The sequence below is a fragment of the Patiria miniata genome, unplaced genomic scaffold (assembly GCF_015706575.1).
Source record: "Patiria miniata isolate m_02_andy unplaced genomic scaffold, ASM1570657v1 HiC_scaffold_7, whole genome shotgun sequence".
Classification (NCBI taxonomy): domain Eukaryota; kingdom Metazoa; phylum Echinodermata; class Asteroidea; order Valvatida; family Asterinidae; genus Patiria; species Patiria miniata.
Window position 1 is genome coordinate 15,877,846 of NW_024037074.1, and position 16,421 is coordinate 15,894,266.

A 16,421-nucleotide genomic window follows, 5' to 3' on the forward strand; every position below is an offset into this window, starting at 1 on the left:
TTACTTTAAATACGACTTGATCTTTTCACTTTTCACACTGGATATACACATTTATTTTAAAACATCACTTTTGTATACTCATCTACTTTCACATCATCACTTGGAAAATATTGATTAAAAGCTTTATCTCTTAACTTTACACTCAATATCTACATTCATTGAAATCTTATATTGGACAATTAAATGAAAGAAATTTTACTTTATTTACATTCCGAGTGTTTATGTTGTATGACTCGAGTCCAGGACTCAGCACAAGTCTGTCTCAAATCACAATCTCAGTGACTCGGACTCGACTCGAGTCACATCAGCAAAAGACTCGCTCTCAGACTCGGACTCCACCATCATGACTCAGACGACGCAAATGTCTAGTGTCTCACGAGTCACGTACTCTGTTTAAAAAAAAATACCTGTTAGAATGTTAAGAGTTTTTATTAGAATCCTCGGTGAAAACAAGAAGCAATCAATTCATGCAGGGTTTGCCGAAGCTCCCTGTTCCTCAGATAGTAAATGACGACATTCAGCCAACTGTTGGTGGCGAAGATCAAGTCTGTAATATCGCCAAAATTTGGGGGCAGTATTGCTTCAGAGATTGAAAAAGTCACAGTATAGATGATAGACATTGTCCAGCATATGAAGACCGTCATGGTTATGATGAACACCGTGGTAGCCGACTTTGTGCTGACTCTCTGCGGAGCGTTCTGATCACCCAAATCAACACTGATCTGATTCTGGGAGGCGATGCGACGTGCCTGCTGTCGCGCAACGTTAAGAATGTACATGTACAGGATGAAAATGGTCACAAGGGAGATTGCAATTGCAGATACCACAATGGACGTGTAAATGTTGTAGTGTGAGGCGACAATGCATTTACGAGGTGCAGACGGTGATATGACGTACGGTAAAAAGATGCCAAATGCAATTATGCTGAAAGTCAATGTCATGCTCCACGTAATAGCGACAATTGTCTTCGCTTTCTTCAAAGTCACCAATGTCGGATAGCGTAGCGAGTAGACGATAGCAACAAAGCGATCAACTGTCAGGAGAAGAAGTGAAAACATACTCAGTCCACCTAAAGATGTTGATGCAACGCCGATGGCGGTGCACAGAAAAGAACCCAACACCCATTTCCTGTTGAAATATTGTGTTAGGTCCGGGAGCACCCAGAACAGCCCGATGCAGATATCAGACACGGTGAGTGAAGCCATGAACACCTTGGTCGTTTCTTGGATGCCGCTGGCGCGATGAAGCACCACCAGGCATATCGGGTTGAGAGTCAGAATCAACACGACTGTCAGAGCTGATAAAACGCAGACGAAAACCTCGTACGCGTCCAGTTGAGGGTTTGGCTCGCCATTCAACAATTCAGTGAAATTAACAGAATCTGGATTCATGTTGGATGGTTTGGTTGTTCAACAATATATTTTGCTGTTTTAGTTAGATGAAATCACATTTAGTGTCGTCAAATTATCTGACTGGCTTACAGGTTGTGTGGCTGACTTTTCACTGCCAGCAGTTTTGCTAGCTTCAAGCTAATATCTCTTGTTTACCTTTAGTTAAGAGTGGTTGACATCACCACTTGTTTTCTCCCCCCCCCCCCCCCAAATCGATTCACTGCTCACTTTTTCCGGGATGCTTATTTATTCACAAAACAACAAACAAAAAGTATCTTGTCCCCATGGCAACTCATCTGACACTCTTCCAGCGTTTGCCTTAATTAACTTGACTGGCCATTTATACGTTTCCGTTAATCAACATTTTTACCTGAGGACAATCTGCAATCACAGAACGGATATTAAAAAGGTTCCTCTTCATTTGACATGCAACGTCTTTTGTTTTTATTGCTAAATTACAGTCAACTACAACACTGACCGAATCAACCTCAAAGGCTCCAGTTTTGTATATTGTGTTTCAATATGAATATATCGTTTTGAGGTTTCTCCTGTTGCTACAACAAACGAAATGCATTTTTTGAATTTTTTTTTTTTGGGGGGGGGCGTTGGCTTGCACAAATTCGGCATGTACTTGCAACCCAACAAAACTGTATTTGTTGTAGCAACGAGCGATCATTCTATTATGGTCTATCTGAGTTCACCTGTCCAAGTGAGTCCTATTTCTTAGATATTTCAGATCTAAACTTACATATAAATAAAATTATTCGGATCATTGTGATAATAGCCTTGGTGGCGCCCTAAATTTCTACCGTACGAATGCGTGCAGAAATCCAGTTCTAGTTTATATTTTTGTCATTTTCAATATTTTTGCTCGACTCAAGGGCATGCCTTTTACTCTCACAGTCACCGACCGACCGACCGATCGATCGACTGACTGAGTCATTAGACAAGGATCTTTGGGTCACCTCTAGTATATGTTGGTGTACAAAGACATGGTGTTTTATATCAATAATTATGCGGTTTAAAGGATGGAGGACCAATCACTGATATATATGTTTGTCTGAAGAAGAGGGCAGAGGAAATGTTGACAAACTTACAGAAACTGACCATCCTAGTTACTCCATCCAGGTACACTCTCTTCTCAAAGTTGGCCGCAGTCAGCGTCTCAACGAGCACGCCGCCAGCGCCTAGCGGATCCAACTGCATGGGTTCCCACTCCGACGGGTCGAATTGCATCTCCTGGCCATACTCCGTCCTGCTGGCGTTGCGCAGCTCGTTGGCTTCGCTGCCGTCTTCGGTGTTATTCACCCACCAGTTGCCTTTGTAATCCTCCGGCGTCATTTCGTCTTCTTCGACGATACTATCCCCTCCTTTCTCGTGGTCTTCATGATCGTCCACATCTTCGAAGTCTCCCTCTTCCTCCCACTCCCTTTCATCCAACTCCGCCCCTTCCACCTCCTCCTCACCAGAATCTTCCAGATATTGGTCTGCATCCTCGTCTCCCAGAATTTCCTGCGAATCTGTGTCCATTTCCCGGTCAACTGACGCTATAAAGTGTCGAGGCAATGACCTGGCATGTTTTTCCACAGTTTGTCGATATGGGTCCGGGTCAGCATCACCTTCGACATCCCTTGAATCGACATTGCCTCTCCAGGTGTTATTTCCATGATTTCCCACCTTACCTGTAGAATCAGTTCCAAGCTCCGATGATAATGAAGCCAAATGGAAGACTAACAAGAGTACGAAATAGTACCTTGCCCCAGTCGCCATATTGAATGATTACAACACAAAAATGATTAACCCAGAACCTAAAACACATAGAGTACATTGGACGTTTTATCAGATCCATTGTTTAGGTACAATAGGCCCAATGAACAACTGCAACACGTGTATGTAGTTGTTTGCGATCGATAATCTCCACAATTGTCGCGAGCAATTGCAAAATGATAACGCTCAAAGGTGGTGGGATTCGGATTGGACTTTCTCTAATATTGTCCAATTTGTATGTACATTATTTTTAATGACTAGAAGATCAGTAAAGCAATGTTTGTAGACCTATATGTATATATTTTGACGCATAAAAGGGTATACAGATGAAGTCTATTTGAATTGGCTGGGTCTGGGCTGGGTCTGGTGGCCGTAGTAACGCGTTTCGGGACTTTGGGTGATAACTATAGATTTAACAGCAATTCTGCGGTATTTTTGGGTTTATGCTGGCTTTTTATAGCCAAACTTAGAGAAATATGAATTTCACGAAAAGATGTTCATTGTACCAGCGTAGAGTAGTATGATCAGCAATTTCTTGCTTTCCATAGGATGACAATAAAACATTTCTCTGATCAAAAACAATGAACGACTGTTTAATGAAGAGCCATCTAAATTTTCAAGAGGGCCACATTTTGAGGACGTGCAAAATCCACATCGGCAAACGTAAAAAAACGTCCAGCAGAAATTATTTGCTTCCTGTAGTCACAAGTGCATCATCTCGATCGAATATTGTTCCGATTTAGAGATGTGCATCCGCAATCAATTAAAACGACTAAAAACAAATGGGTGACTGGCGCCCTCTAGTGGCAAGTGGCTTGGAGGCAGGAGGATGGCGCGGGTGGAGGGATGCCTAGTTTTGGTTCGCTGGTACCTGTATATCCAATTTAAACCAGGATTATTGTAAAACGATGTTTCACGTTAACTTAAGATTAAACTTTTACGAATTTGTAATCCTTTAACCAATCAAACAATTTCCATTTGTCCTTGAAAAAAAAAGTTTAGGCTATACCTTAAAAAACCGAGACTAGTTTTTGGGGGCTACTTTTGGTTCGCTAGTACCTTTAATTAATGGATATCCAATAACCAGACTTCTTGAAAAACAATGTTTCACATTAACTTAAGATGGTTTAAACATTTAACATGAATTTGTAATCTTTAACCAATCAAATCATCTCCATTTGTCGTTAAAAAAAATGTTAGGCCCATCAGCTTTTAAATCCAGGGCATACAAATACTTTTAAATGAATTATGGTACTTTTAGACGGCGCCCTCTTCATTTAGTCTAATAGGCCTACCTCATTATTTGATGACAACATCATAGCCATTATTCCAGATTAGCAGCTTACATGTCGCAACAACAATTGTGTGTGGTTCATAAGTGTACACAGTCAGTGGTAATTTATTGTGAGTTTTCAATTACTGTTCAGTCAACGAAACAAGGAATCCATATGCCAGTGTACCAGGTTACATTGCAACGCTCTACTGGGTGCAGTTGAAAGGGACAGGAATAACAATTGATTCGCATGTATAACACAAAATGATCATTGGCCTAGACGTACGAATATTGTACTCATATGTACTCATATGCGTAGCCTAGACTCGCTACCACAAAATAATTCACTTCTCTTCTTAAGAGTACTTGTTCTTAAGACGAGGAAAACGCGATCAACATGGTTGCGGTTACCAAGACAAAGTTGAAGTTCGTGGTATCGCTGAACGTGAGGCACTCAAAAGCCGGCATTCGGTCTATCTGTAACCGACTGGCCATGGAGCATTTTGACAAGCTCCATTGCAGACCTCAGGATAACGTGCTGTATGTTGGGTGTGGTGCTGGAGAGGAAGCCGTCATTCTAGCGACTCGGGTACAGAATGTCGTCGGTGAGCATTATTGATTCTGTCCAATTTTTCAAATGAATTGTACTCACGACTATGGAGTCAGTTTGGGGATTGCAATTGATACCAAAACTTAAAGGGTAAGTCCCAGTGGAGCGGGCTAAGCTTACCGTATTCAACCCAACACGATGCCACATTCAACTTGCTGCGATCGTTACGAGCCCGGCTCCAATATGAGAACAAACTCCACTTTTAATTTAAAATTGGCGACATTAACAACATGCAGGTATGTAATAGGGGCAGGGTTTTTTTTAATTTTGAGGGACTAAATTTGGGGATGAAAAATGATGACAACGACAAAACGCAACGCGAGATACAGATCATCATAAAGGCGCGCTATCGCACGGCACCAACCGTAAAAGAAAGTTCTCTCAGTAGAATTGAAAGAAGTCAACTTTAAGTTGAAAAGGTCATTTTTGAATGGTTAAAAACACCGATCGAAACTAAAGAGGGGCCCATAAATACAAGCAGCTTGCTAAGCACAGAATTTGGCTATAAAACGTTATGTGCTTAACAAAAAAGGTGACACCTACTAGCCACGATCCTTGCGTCTCCTCGATTCTCGGTTGATTATTTTTGTTCCGAATATTTATTGAAGCAATAATTTTCTGCTAACTGTCTGTCGTTGCCAGACACGGTGATCGAAGCCATGATCTTTGAAATTGTCAAACTTATTACAAATATATATATTTCTAAACAGGATTTGTTTTTACACATCTACTTATCATAACTCCAAAACTTGTGAAAACGATTTACTTCAAAATTGAATTGACTTGACAATAAAAACATACATTCACTCAAAATCTTATTTTGTTGACAATGAAATTAATTAAGAATATTTTACGTGATATACAATTATTGTGAAACATTTATCGTCAAACGTCACTGCTGAATGTTGTCTATTTCGTGAACAATTTAATAAATTGTTCTTTTACTTGAAAATCAAATTTGATCTCACGTCGGTTTAACGTTGGTCTTGATTTACCTAAGATGATGCTGCTTCAGCGCACTGGTATACGCACGACGTATTTTATTTTGAATGTGCAAAAGAGACTTGATGTCGTTTGATCATTGCAATTTTCAAACTTGAAACAAAGATTTCTTCTTAAACGTAATTGTATAATAATCATCTTCATTCTTTCAAATCATATTCTATTTACACCTTAAAATATTTACTAAATATTCAATTATTGTCAGATATTTAAAGTCATATAGCACTGCTGATCTTTCTCCATTGATGTGCAGTTTTACAAAGCGTCACTTCTACTGATTAACTAGTTGAAAAACATTTAATTTGGTCTAACTTCGGTCTATTTATTTATTTATTTATTTATTTATTACATTTATTTACCCAGGGTATGCCCAAACAGTTTGAAACTGGTTTCCATTGGGCCCTGCATACACTTCTAATGACTACACATAATGAACAAATACAATACATTTACACCACGATGAATTAAAATAAAGGCATAGGGGATTACTGCATGATTGTAAAACAACTATTATTAATATTGTACAACATTACAAAGAAACATGTACAGTTTGAAACGACATCGCTAAGGTGATTTAAGTTTACACGAAGAATTTTGACATTTCTTGTGACATCGGTAATATATTTCTCCTTGTGATATCAGTACAATATATTTCTATACAATTCGCTGATTACGGGAGGGGCGAAAAACCCGTGAAAAAACTTTGGGGAGAAAAAAAAGGGAAACTTCCCATCCGGCTCCTTATTATGGCAACCACGGTTTGTTTACTCCGTAAGTCAGCACAGATTTATATCATAAGTCTCATCAGTCAGAATGTGTTCTGTTGAAGTGTGCCATCAGCAAGGGTGTATCGTCCATTGGTCAATCCATGACTGTGTTCAGTTGACCGTTCAAAAAGTGGTGATACTGGTGATTAGTGGTGATTTTGTTCTTTAACTTGCATCCTGCGGTGAAGTAAATAATGATACAGGAGTTTTCATTAGAATCGCCGGCGAAAGCAAGAGTCAAACAATTCATGCAGGGCTTGCCGAAGCTCCCTGTTCCTCATATAGTAAACGACCACATTCAGCCAACTGTTGCTATAAAAGATCAAGTTTGAAATCAACTTAAGAAGTGGGGGCGGCTGTACTCCAGGGATTAAGGAAATGACACTGAAGATGAAAGACGGGATCCAGCATATGAAGACCGTCATGGTTATGATGAACACCGTGGTAGCCGACTTTGTGCTGACTCTCTGCGGAGCGTTCTGACCACCCAAATCAACACTGATCTGATTCTGGGCGGCGATGCGACGTGCCTGCTGTCTCGCAACGTTAAGAATGTACATGTACAGGATGAAAATGGTCACAAGGGAGATTGCAATTGCAGATCCCACAATGGACGTGTAAATGTTGTAGTGTATGGTGAAATTGCATTCACGAGGTGCAGACGGTGATATGACACTCGGTAAAAAGATGCCAAATGCAATTATGCTGAATGTCAATGTCATGCTCCACGTAATAGCGACAGATGTCTTCGCCTTCTTCAAAGTCATCAATGTCGGATAGCGCAGCGAGTGGACGATAGCAACAAAGCGATCCACTGTCATGAGAACAAGTGAAAACATACTTAGTCCACCTAAAGATGATGATGTAACACCCCAGGCGGTGCACAGAAAAGAACCCAACACCCATTTCCTGTTGAAATGTTGTGTTAGGTCCGGGAGCACCCAGAACAGCCCGGTGCAGATATCAGACACGGTGAGTGAAGCCATGAACACCTTGGTCGTTTCTTGGATGCCGCTGGCGCGATGAAGCACCACAAGGCATATCGGGTTGAGAGTCAGAATCAACACGACTGTCAGAGCTGTTAAAACGCAGACGGAAACCTCGTACGCGTCCAGTTGGGGTTTTGGCTCGCCATTCAACAATTCAGTGAAATTAACAGATTGTGGATTCATGTTGGATGGTTTGGTTGTTCAACAATATATTTTTAGATTTTGGTGTAAATTTCCAGAGTTTACACTTTGTAAGTACATGTAGGCCCTACTGTCAGTTGATCTCATCTCAGATCTACTGGCTTACAGGTTGGGTGACGTGGTTTTCACTGCACGTCGTTTTCACGGCTGCAAGTCGCTAGCGCTTGTTGCAATGCCCTAATTGTTGGTCTTTAATAACCGTACTCGCTGTCTACATAATGAAGTGGTTGACATAAAATGTCAGCCCATTTCACTGCCACTATCCCCCTTGATCAATTTCCAGCTCACAAAGTGGCATATTCGCATAGCAATTCAGCTATCACTCTTCCAGGGTTTGCCTTAATTAACTTGGCTAGCCAAGTTGTCGGATCATCAGCTATCAATCTCAATTTCAAGTCAATGTCATTATGTATGGATGACATTCATTATTGATATGGTTGGTCCCCTCTGCACTTAGCCATGAAATATTGCTATTGATAATACCAGCTACATGTATATCGTGGCTGAAAAGTCGACTAAACTTATCCGACGATTGTCACCTAGAGTGTGTTTGATCAGGGTTAGACGATCGAACTTGCGCATTGATATGGAGCTCTCAAGTGTGGTCAAACACTGCCCTCTACCGATAATGCACAGAGTCCATTAAGTACTGTATTCTCCTGTTAATAAAATAGTGGTTTACAGGGAAATGCAAGGGGAGGAATCACAGACGAAATACTTGGAGAAAGATACTTTAAATACGACTTGATCTTTTCACTTTTCACACTTGATATACACATTTATTTCTAAACATCACTTTTGTATACTCATCTACTTTCACATCATCACTTGGAAAATATTGATTAAAAGCTTTATCTCTTAACTTTACACTCAATATCTACATTCATTGAAATCTTATATTGTGGACAATTAAATGAAAGACATTTTACTTTATTTGCATTCCGAGTGTTTATGTTGTATGACTCGAGTCCAGGACTCAGCACAAGTCTGTCTCAAATCACAATTTCAGTGACTCGGACTCGACTCGAGTCACATCAGCAAAAGACTCGCTCTCAGACTCGGACTCCACCATCATGACTCAGACGACGCAAATGTCTAGTGTCTCACGAGTCACGTACTCTGTCTAAAAAAAAATACCTGTTAGAATGTTACAAGAGTTTTTATTAGAATCCTCGGTGAAAACAAGAAGCAATCAATTCATGCAGGGTTTGCCGAAGCTCCCTGTTCCTCAGATAGTAAATGACGACATTCAGCCAACTGTTGGTGGCAAAGATCAAGTTTGTAATATAGCTTGAAGTTGGGTATGTTGCAGAGATTGAAAAATTCACAGTATAGATGATAGACGGGATCCAGCATATGAAGACCGTCATGGTTATGATGAACACCGTGGTAGCCGACTTTGTGCTGACTCTCTGCGGAGCGTTCTGATCACCCAATTCAACACTGATCTGATTCTGGGCGGCGATGCGACGTGCCTGCTGTCGCGCAACGTTAAGAATGTACATGTAGAGGATGAAAATGGTCACAAGGGAGATTGCAATCACAGATACCACAATGGTCGCAAAAATTTTAAAGTTGGACCACATGACATAGCATTTAAACGGGGATATGGCATTCGGTAAAAAGATGCCAAATACAATTATGTTGAATGTCAATGTCATGCTCCACGTGATGGCGACAATTATCTTTGCTTTCTTCAAAGTCATCAATGTCGGATAGCGCAGCGAGTAGACGATAGCAAAAAAGCGATCCACCGTCAGGAGAACAAGTGAAAAGACACTCAGTCCACCAAAAGATAATAGTGAAACACCCCAGACAGTGCACAGAAAAGAACCCAACACCCATTTCCTGTTGAAATGTTGTGTTAGCTCTGGGAGCACCCAGAACAGCCCTATGCAGATATCAGACACGGTGAGTGAAGCCATGAACACCTTGGTCGTTTCTTGGATGCCGCTGGCGCGATGAAGCACCACCAGGCATATCGGGTTGAGAGTCAGAATCAACACGACTGTCAGAGCTGATAAAACGCAAACGGAAATCTCGTACGCGTCCAGTTGAGGGTTTGGCTCCCAATACAACAATTCAGTGAAATTAACAGAATCTGGATTCATGTTGGATGGTTTGGTTGTCCAACTATATATTTTGCTGTTTTAGTTAGATGAAATCACAATTAGTGTCGTCAATTATCTGACTGGCTTACAGGTTGTGTGGCTGACTTTTCACTGCCAGCAGTTTCGCTAGCTTCAAGCTTATATCTTTTGTTTACCTTTAGTTAAGAGTGGTTGACATCACCACTTGTTTTCTCTCCCCCCCCCCCCCCCAATCGATTCACTGCTCACTTTTTCCGGGATGCTTATTTATTCACAAAACAACGAACAAAAAGTATCTTGTCCCCATGGCAACTCATCTGACACTCTTCCAGCGTTTTCCTTAATTAACTTGACTGGCCATTTATAAGTTTCCGTTAATCAACATTTTTACCTGAGGACAATCTGCAATTACAGAACGGATATTAAAAAGGTTCCTCTTCATTTGACATGCAACGTCTTCTGTTTTTATTGCTAAATTACAGTCAACTACAAACACTGACCGAATCAACCTCAAAGGCTCCAGTTTTGTTTATTGTGTTTCAATATGAATATATCGTTTTGAGGTTTCTCCTGTTGCTACAACAAACGAAATGCATTTTTTGAATTTTTTTTTTGGGGGGGGGGGGGTGGGGGCGTTGGCTTGCGCAAATTCGGCATGTACTTGCAACCCAACAAAACTGTATTTGTTGTAGCAACGAGGGATCACTCCTATAATGGTCTATCTGAGTTCACCTGTCCACGTGTGTCCTTTTCTTTAATCTCATGTGTTTGACATTTGCAAGTCCCAAAACCGACTTTTGTTCAGATATTTCAGATCTAAACTTCCATATAAATAAAATTATTCGGATCATTGTGATAATATAGCCTTGGTGGCGCCCTAAATTTCTACCGTACGAATGTGTGCAGAGATCAAGTTCCAGTTTATATCATTGTCATTTTCAATATTTTTGCTCGACCCAAGGGATTGCCTTTTACTCTCACAGTCACCGACCGACCGACTGACTGAGCCATTAGCAGCAGCGTATCCAGCTTTTGATGTCGGGGGGGGGGGGGGGGGGCAACCGCACATCCGCGCCGAAATGTAGACATGTTTTTTTCTCCGGACACTTGCCCTCCGTAAAATAAAAAAGCAGGGGGGGGGGGGGGGGGGGGGGGCTGGTACCCATCTTTCAAATGGGGGCGCTCTTCAAAACTTATCATTATTATGTATACTATATTATTATATGGACAATTTCACGGCGCATCGTAATGATTGTTGAGCGAGTTTTCTCTGGTGGGATTGATGGCAGAACTCTTTAAACACTTCAAATCATTGCTGATGAAAACAATTGTCCACTGGATACGCCACTGGTCATTAGACAAGGATCTTTGGGTCACCTCTAGTATGTTGGTGTACAAAGACATGGTGTTTTATATCAATAATTATGCGGTTTAAAGGATGGAGGACCAATCACTGATATGTATGTTTGTCTGAAGAAGAGGGCAGAGGAAATTTTGACAAACTTACAGAAACTGACCATCCTGGTTACTCCATCTAGGTACACTTTCTTCTCAAAGTTGGCCGCAGTCAGCGTCTCAACGAGCACGCCGCCAGCGCCTAGCGGGTCCAACTGCATGGGTTCCCACTCCGACGGGTCGAATTGCATCTCCTGGCCATACTCCGTCCTGCTGGCGTTGCGCAGCTTGTTGGCTTCACTGCCGTCTTCGGTGTTATTCACCCACCAGTTGCCTTCGTAATCCTCCGGCGTCATTTCGTCTTCTTCGACGATACTATCCCCTCCTTTCTCGTGGTCTTCATGATCGTCCACATCTTCGAAGTCTCCCTCTTCCTCCCACTCCCTTTCATCCAACTCCGCCCCTTCCACCTCCTCCTCACCAGAGTCTTCCAGATGTTGGTCTACATCCTCGTCTCCCAGAATTTCCTGCGAGTCTGTGTCCATTTCCCGGTCAACTGAGGCTAAGTGTCGAGGCAATGACCTGGCATGTTTTTCCACAGTTTGTCGATATGGGTCAGCATCACCTTCGACATCCCTTGAATCGACATTGCCTCGCCAGGTGTCATTTCCATGATTTCCCACCTTACCTGTAGAATCAGTTCCAAGCTCCGATGATAATGAAGCCAAATGGAAGACTAACAAGAGGACGAAATAGTACCTTGCCCCAGTCGCCATATTGAATGATTACAAACACAAAAATGATTAACCCTGAACCTAAAACACAGAGAGTACATTGGATGTTTTATCAGATCCATTGTTTAGGAACAATAGGCCCAATGAACAACTGCAGCACGTGTATGTAGTTGTTTGCGACGATAATCTCCACATTGTCGCAAGCAATTGCAAAATGATAACACTCACAGGTGGTGGGATTTTGATTGGACTTTCTCTAATATTGTCCAATTTGTATGTCCATTTATTTTTAATGACGAGAAGATCAGTAAAGCAATGTTTGTAGACCTATCTGTATATATTTTGACGCATAAAAGGGTACACAGATGAAGTCCATTTGAATTGGCTGGGTCTGGTGGCCGTAGTAACGCGTTTTGGGACTTTGGGTGATAACTATAGATTTTACAGCATTTTGTTTCTACGGTATTTTTCGGTTTTTACTGGCTTTTTATTGCCGAACTTAGAGAAATATGAATTGCACGAAAAGGTGTTTATGTACCAGCTAAGGTAGTATGATAAGCAATATCTTGCTTTCCATAGGATGACAATAAAACATTTCTCTCTGATCAAAAACAATGAATGACCGTTTTATGAAGAGCCATCTAAATTTTCAAAAGGGCCACATTTTGGAGATGTGAAAAATCCACATCAGCAAACGTAAAACAAAAAACGTCCAGCAGAAATTATTTGCTTCCTGTAGTCACAGGTGCATCATCTCGATCGAACGTTGTTCCGATTTAGAGATGTGCATTCGCAATCAATTAAAACGACTAAAAACAAATGTGTGACTGGCGCCCTCTAGTGGCAAGTGGCTTGGAGGCAGGAGGAGGGCGCGGGGTGGAGGGATGCCTAGTTTTGGTTCGCTGGTATCTGTATGTATATCCAATTTAAACCAGGATTATTGTAAAACGATGTTTCACATTAACTTAAGATTACACTTTTATGAATTTGTAATCCTTTAACCAATCAAACAATTTCCATTTGTCCTTGAAAAAAATGTTTAGGCTATAGCTTAAAAAACCGAGACAAGTTTTTGGGGCTACTTTTGGTTCGCTAGTACCTTTAATAAATGGATATCCAATAACCAGACTTCTTGTAAAACAATGTTTCACATTAACTTAAGATGGTTTAAACATTTAACATGAATTTGTAATCTTTAACCAATCAAATCATCTCCATTTGTCGGTTAGGGTTAGGGTTAGGGTTAGGAATAGGAATATGTGCAGTCGGAACATAGGGGTGTCGGAACATAGAGGTGTAACCGACACAATAGAAGGGCGCTGTCACAAACTGAATGTGGTGGGCGAGATGTACTTTTAGGATTCATGGCTCAGTGCGCACGCCTCTCTGTGTTTTGTACCGTGCCATCGTATCGCCCGCATCCGTCGGCTACTTTTCTGGGCAATTTACTTGAATATTTTAGTGATTAACAAGTACGACATATTGCCAATATATTAATAGTTTATTGTGATGGCCGTAAACAGCATATAGCGCTTAATGGAACACAATTCTTCTCGACTCATGCAAATGCAATTGACATTTAGGAAGGAGACGAGGCAGGCAATTAGACTCTATTTTTGTGTGACCATGGCAGTAGCTCAATTTGTGTTTATCACAGATGACATGGCGAGTCAAAAAGAAAGTGACCGTATGATAAAAAAAAAATGGCACGCGTCATGCATTTTGTAAAAAAATATAATTGGGATAAAGAACATGTTATTGAGTAGTAACTGTGAACATTTCACGTAATTTGCATACTCTATTCCCAAGTCGTGTCTATTTTAATAAAGAGATCACATAATTCAGCTGTCCACCACTAATACCAATTTAACGGTCTACGAATTGATGAATATCCATTAACAAATAATAAAAAAAAAACGTTTTCCCGCCTCCACGAATAAAGGAAAAATTGAAAAGGAAAATAGAAAAAAAATCACCAATATTTCTAGGGAAAAAGAGTTGAATTGTTCCCCATATTCAAAATACAAAATCTGACAGTAAAAATAATGTTTCAGTCTTGATTCAGAAGATTTAAATCTCAGTTGTATTTGGAATCAATGAGGATGGCTATAAAGTGCTTGTTTCAACAGACCATCCCACAATAAAAACGAGAAATAAGAAGAGGAGCAATGGTTATTGGACTATGCCTCACTCACTAGAAAGTGAAAAGAGACATGTCCATTAGCATCACACTGCAGTCACATCTGCCCTAAACTGATTCTTTACTTAACCCTAAAAGGGCCGGTTCGGAATCCGCCCCTCACTTTTTGGCTGGTCTCGACTCGAGACCAGTCAAAATATCGAGACCAAAGGGGACCGAGACCGAGACCAAGACTGAGACCACAGCTCCCGAGACCGAGACCGAGACCGAGACCGAGACCGGCAAAAAGTGGTCTCGAGACCGAGACCGAGACCGGTCTCGAGACCTACAACACTGGTCTCTATTGCACAAAAGAACTAAAACAATAGGGCCTAATTAACATAATAATAAAATACCCTTAATGGTTTATTGCACAATGGATATTAATGATTTTTGAACAATGGGTATCCCTTAAATGCTTATTGCACAATGGCATCCCTTAAATGTTTATTGCATAATGGCATCCCTTAAATGTTTATTGCACAAAGGGTATCCCTTAAATGATTATTGCACAATGGCCATCCCTTAAATGTTTATTGCACAATGGCTATCCCTTAAATGATTATTGCACACTGGCTATCCCTTAAATGATTATAGCACAAAGCCTTACATCGTGTAGCGCAGAACGATGATGGAAATATTAAACAATTTCGAGTCCGTAGTATACGATTAATTATGGCTTCACCAACGGAGCGTCAGCTCGGTCAATTAGCGGGAAATATTGTAAAGATGAGTCGTGATATGCCAGAGGATGGAAGTCAACGTCAGTGGGAAAAGTTGATGTTGAATCTTGGTTTAACGAAAGCCGAAATGTTTCGATGTAGAGAGGAGAATCGATTTAGTGACTGGAGCCAAACTTTTTTGCGCTCTCACTCAATGGAAACGACGTTACTATAAAGACGCCACGATCGATCGGCTTATTACCGCATGTCAACGTTGTGGTATTACAGAACCCTGGGGAAAAAATAATACACAGACATGAAATTCCAATCTCTTTGTTTTTTTGAGAATGTGTTAGTCCTGAAAAGGACCTATTAAAGGGAAAATACAACATTTGCAAACATCAAAAAATAAAACTACCAAATCATTTTGAAATACCTTGCTGGACTGTTAGTGAATGACAGTGTAAAGCATCCTGTAAAATCTTGGCACCTGGTATACTGTCATTTTCAAGAAAAGTGGTATTTTTGTATCAATTTCCAACGCTGATCGGCCGATCAGCGTTGGAAACAACTGGCTTTTTTTTCAAATACTGGCCCCAATTGACCATCGCACTTGTTTGCAATCGATTACAAACCTATGAACGGGTACGAGCCAGCTAGACTGGTTCCCTTACCTTACAATTCCCCAAATTATGTAAACTGTTCTGTTTCTTCTTATATGGAGTCAGGGAACCAGACTACAGGAAAATGATCGTTTTTCTTGGTTTTTATAGCATTTTCGAACCCAAAACCTTAAAAAAGTCAGTGTAACTATATTTGCTATATATTTCTAACCCCCCAATTCCATCCATTTCTGAAAATTACAGCAAAAGCAAATGATGTATATTCCCTTTAAACATAGTCCTGAAAAGGACTGATTGGGAGTGTACTTACATACGAAAATAGAAAGAGCAGATAGCTGGGGAAAAAAAACCGATTTATCCGTTTCTTACCATTTGGAGACTAACAGTAAAGATGTCACAAAACTGATGGCCAATCATCCTCCTTGTCTAATACGGAGCATTACATATTTCTGCTGAGACTACACATGATATGAAGGAGAAATACAAGAAAATCCACTGATCGGTCTACGGATGTTCAAGTTGTTGAACATGGAGCTAAACGAGATCAAGAAACGGAAGAGTGTGATTGTTAATTCTCTCCTAACGTAACGGTCCTTTTAAGGACAGCACATTTTCAAAGAAGAGATTGGAATTCCACGTCTGTTGTTTTTTTCCAGCTATTGGAATTTCATGTCTGTGTATTATTTTTTTCCCCAGGGTTGTGTTTGCATACTCTACAGTCTCGTTCATCTCGTTTTA

At 40.7% G+C, this 16,421-nt stretch overlaps 3 protein-coding genes across 3 annotated transcripts; all 3 read right to left on the minus strand.

Moving 5' to 3' along the window:
• Positions 1-431: 431 nt before the first annotated feature.
• LOC119744993 (octopamine receptor beta-2R-like) lies at positions 432-1,391 on the minus strand. The gene has a single exon (XM_038221218.1). It carries the CDS (start codon positions 1,389-1,391, stop codon positions 432-434), a length of 960 nt encoding a protein of 319 aa, XP_038077146.1.
• Positions 1,392-7,022: 5,631 nt separating this feature from the next.
• On the minus strand, positions 7,023-7,982 carry LOC119744994 (beta-1 adrenergic receptor-like). Its single transcript, XM_038221219.1, has one exon. The coding sequence runs from the start codon at positions 7,980-7,982 to the stop codon at positions 7,023-7,025; it is 960 nt and encodes a 319-aa protein (XP_038077147.1).
• A 1,181-nt stretch (positions 7,983-9,163) lies between these two features.
• On the minus strand, positions 9,164-10,111 carry LOC119744996 (octopamine receptor beta-2R-like). The gene has a single exon (XM_038221220.1). It carries the CDS (start codon positions 10,109-10,111, stop codon positions 9,164-9,166), a length of 948 nt encoding a protein of 315 aa, XP_038077148.1.
• Between the last annotated feature and the right edge of the window lie 6,310 nt (positions 10,112-16,421).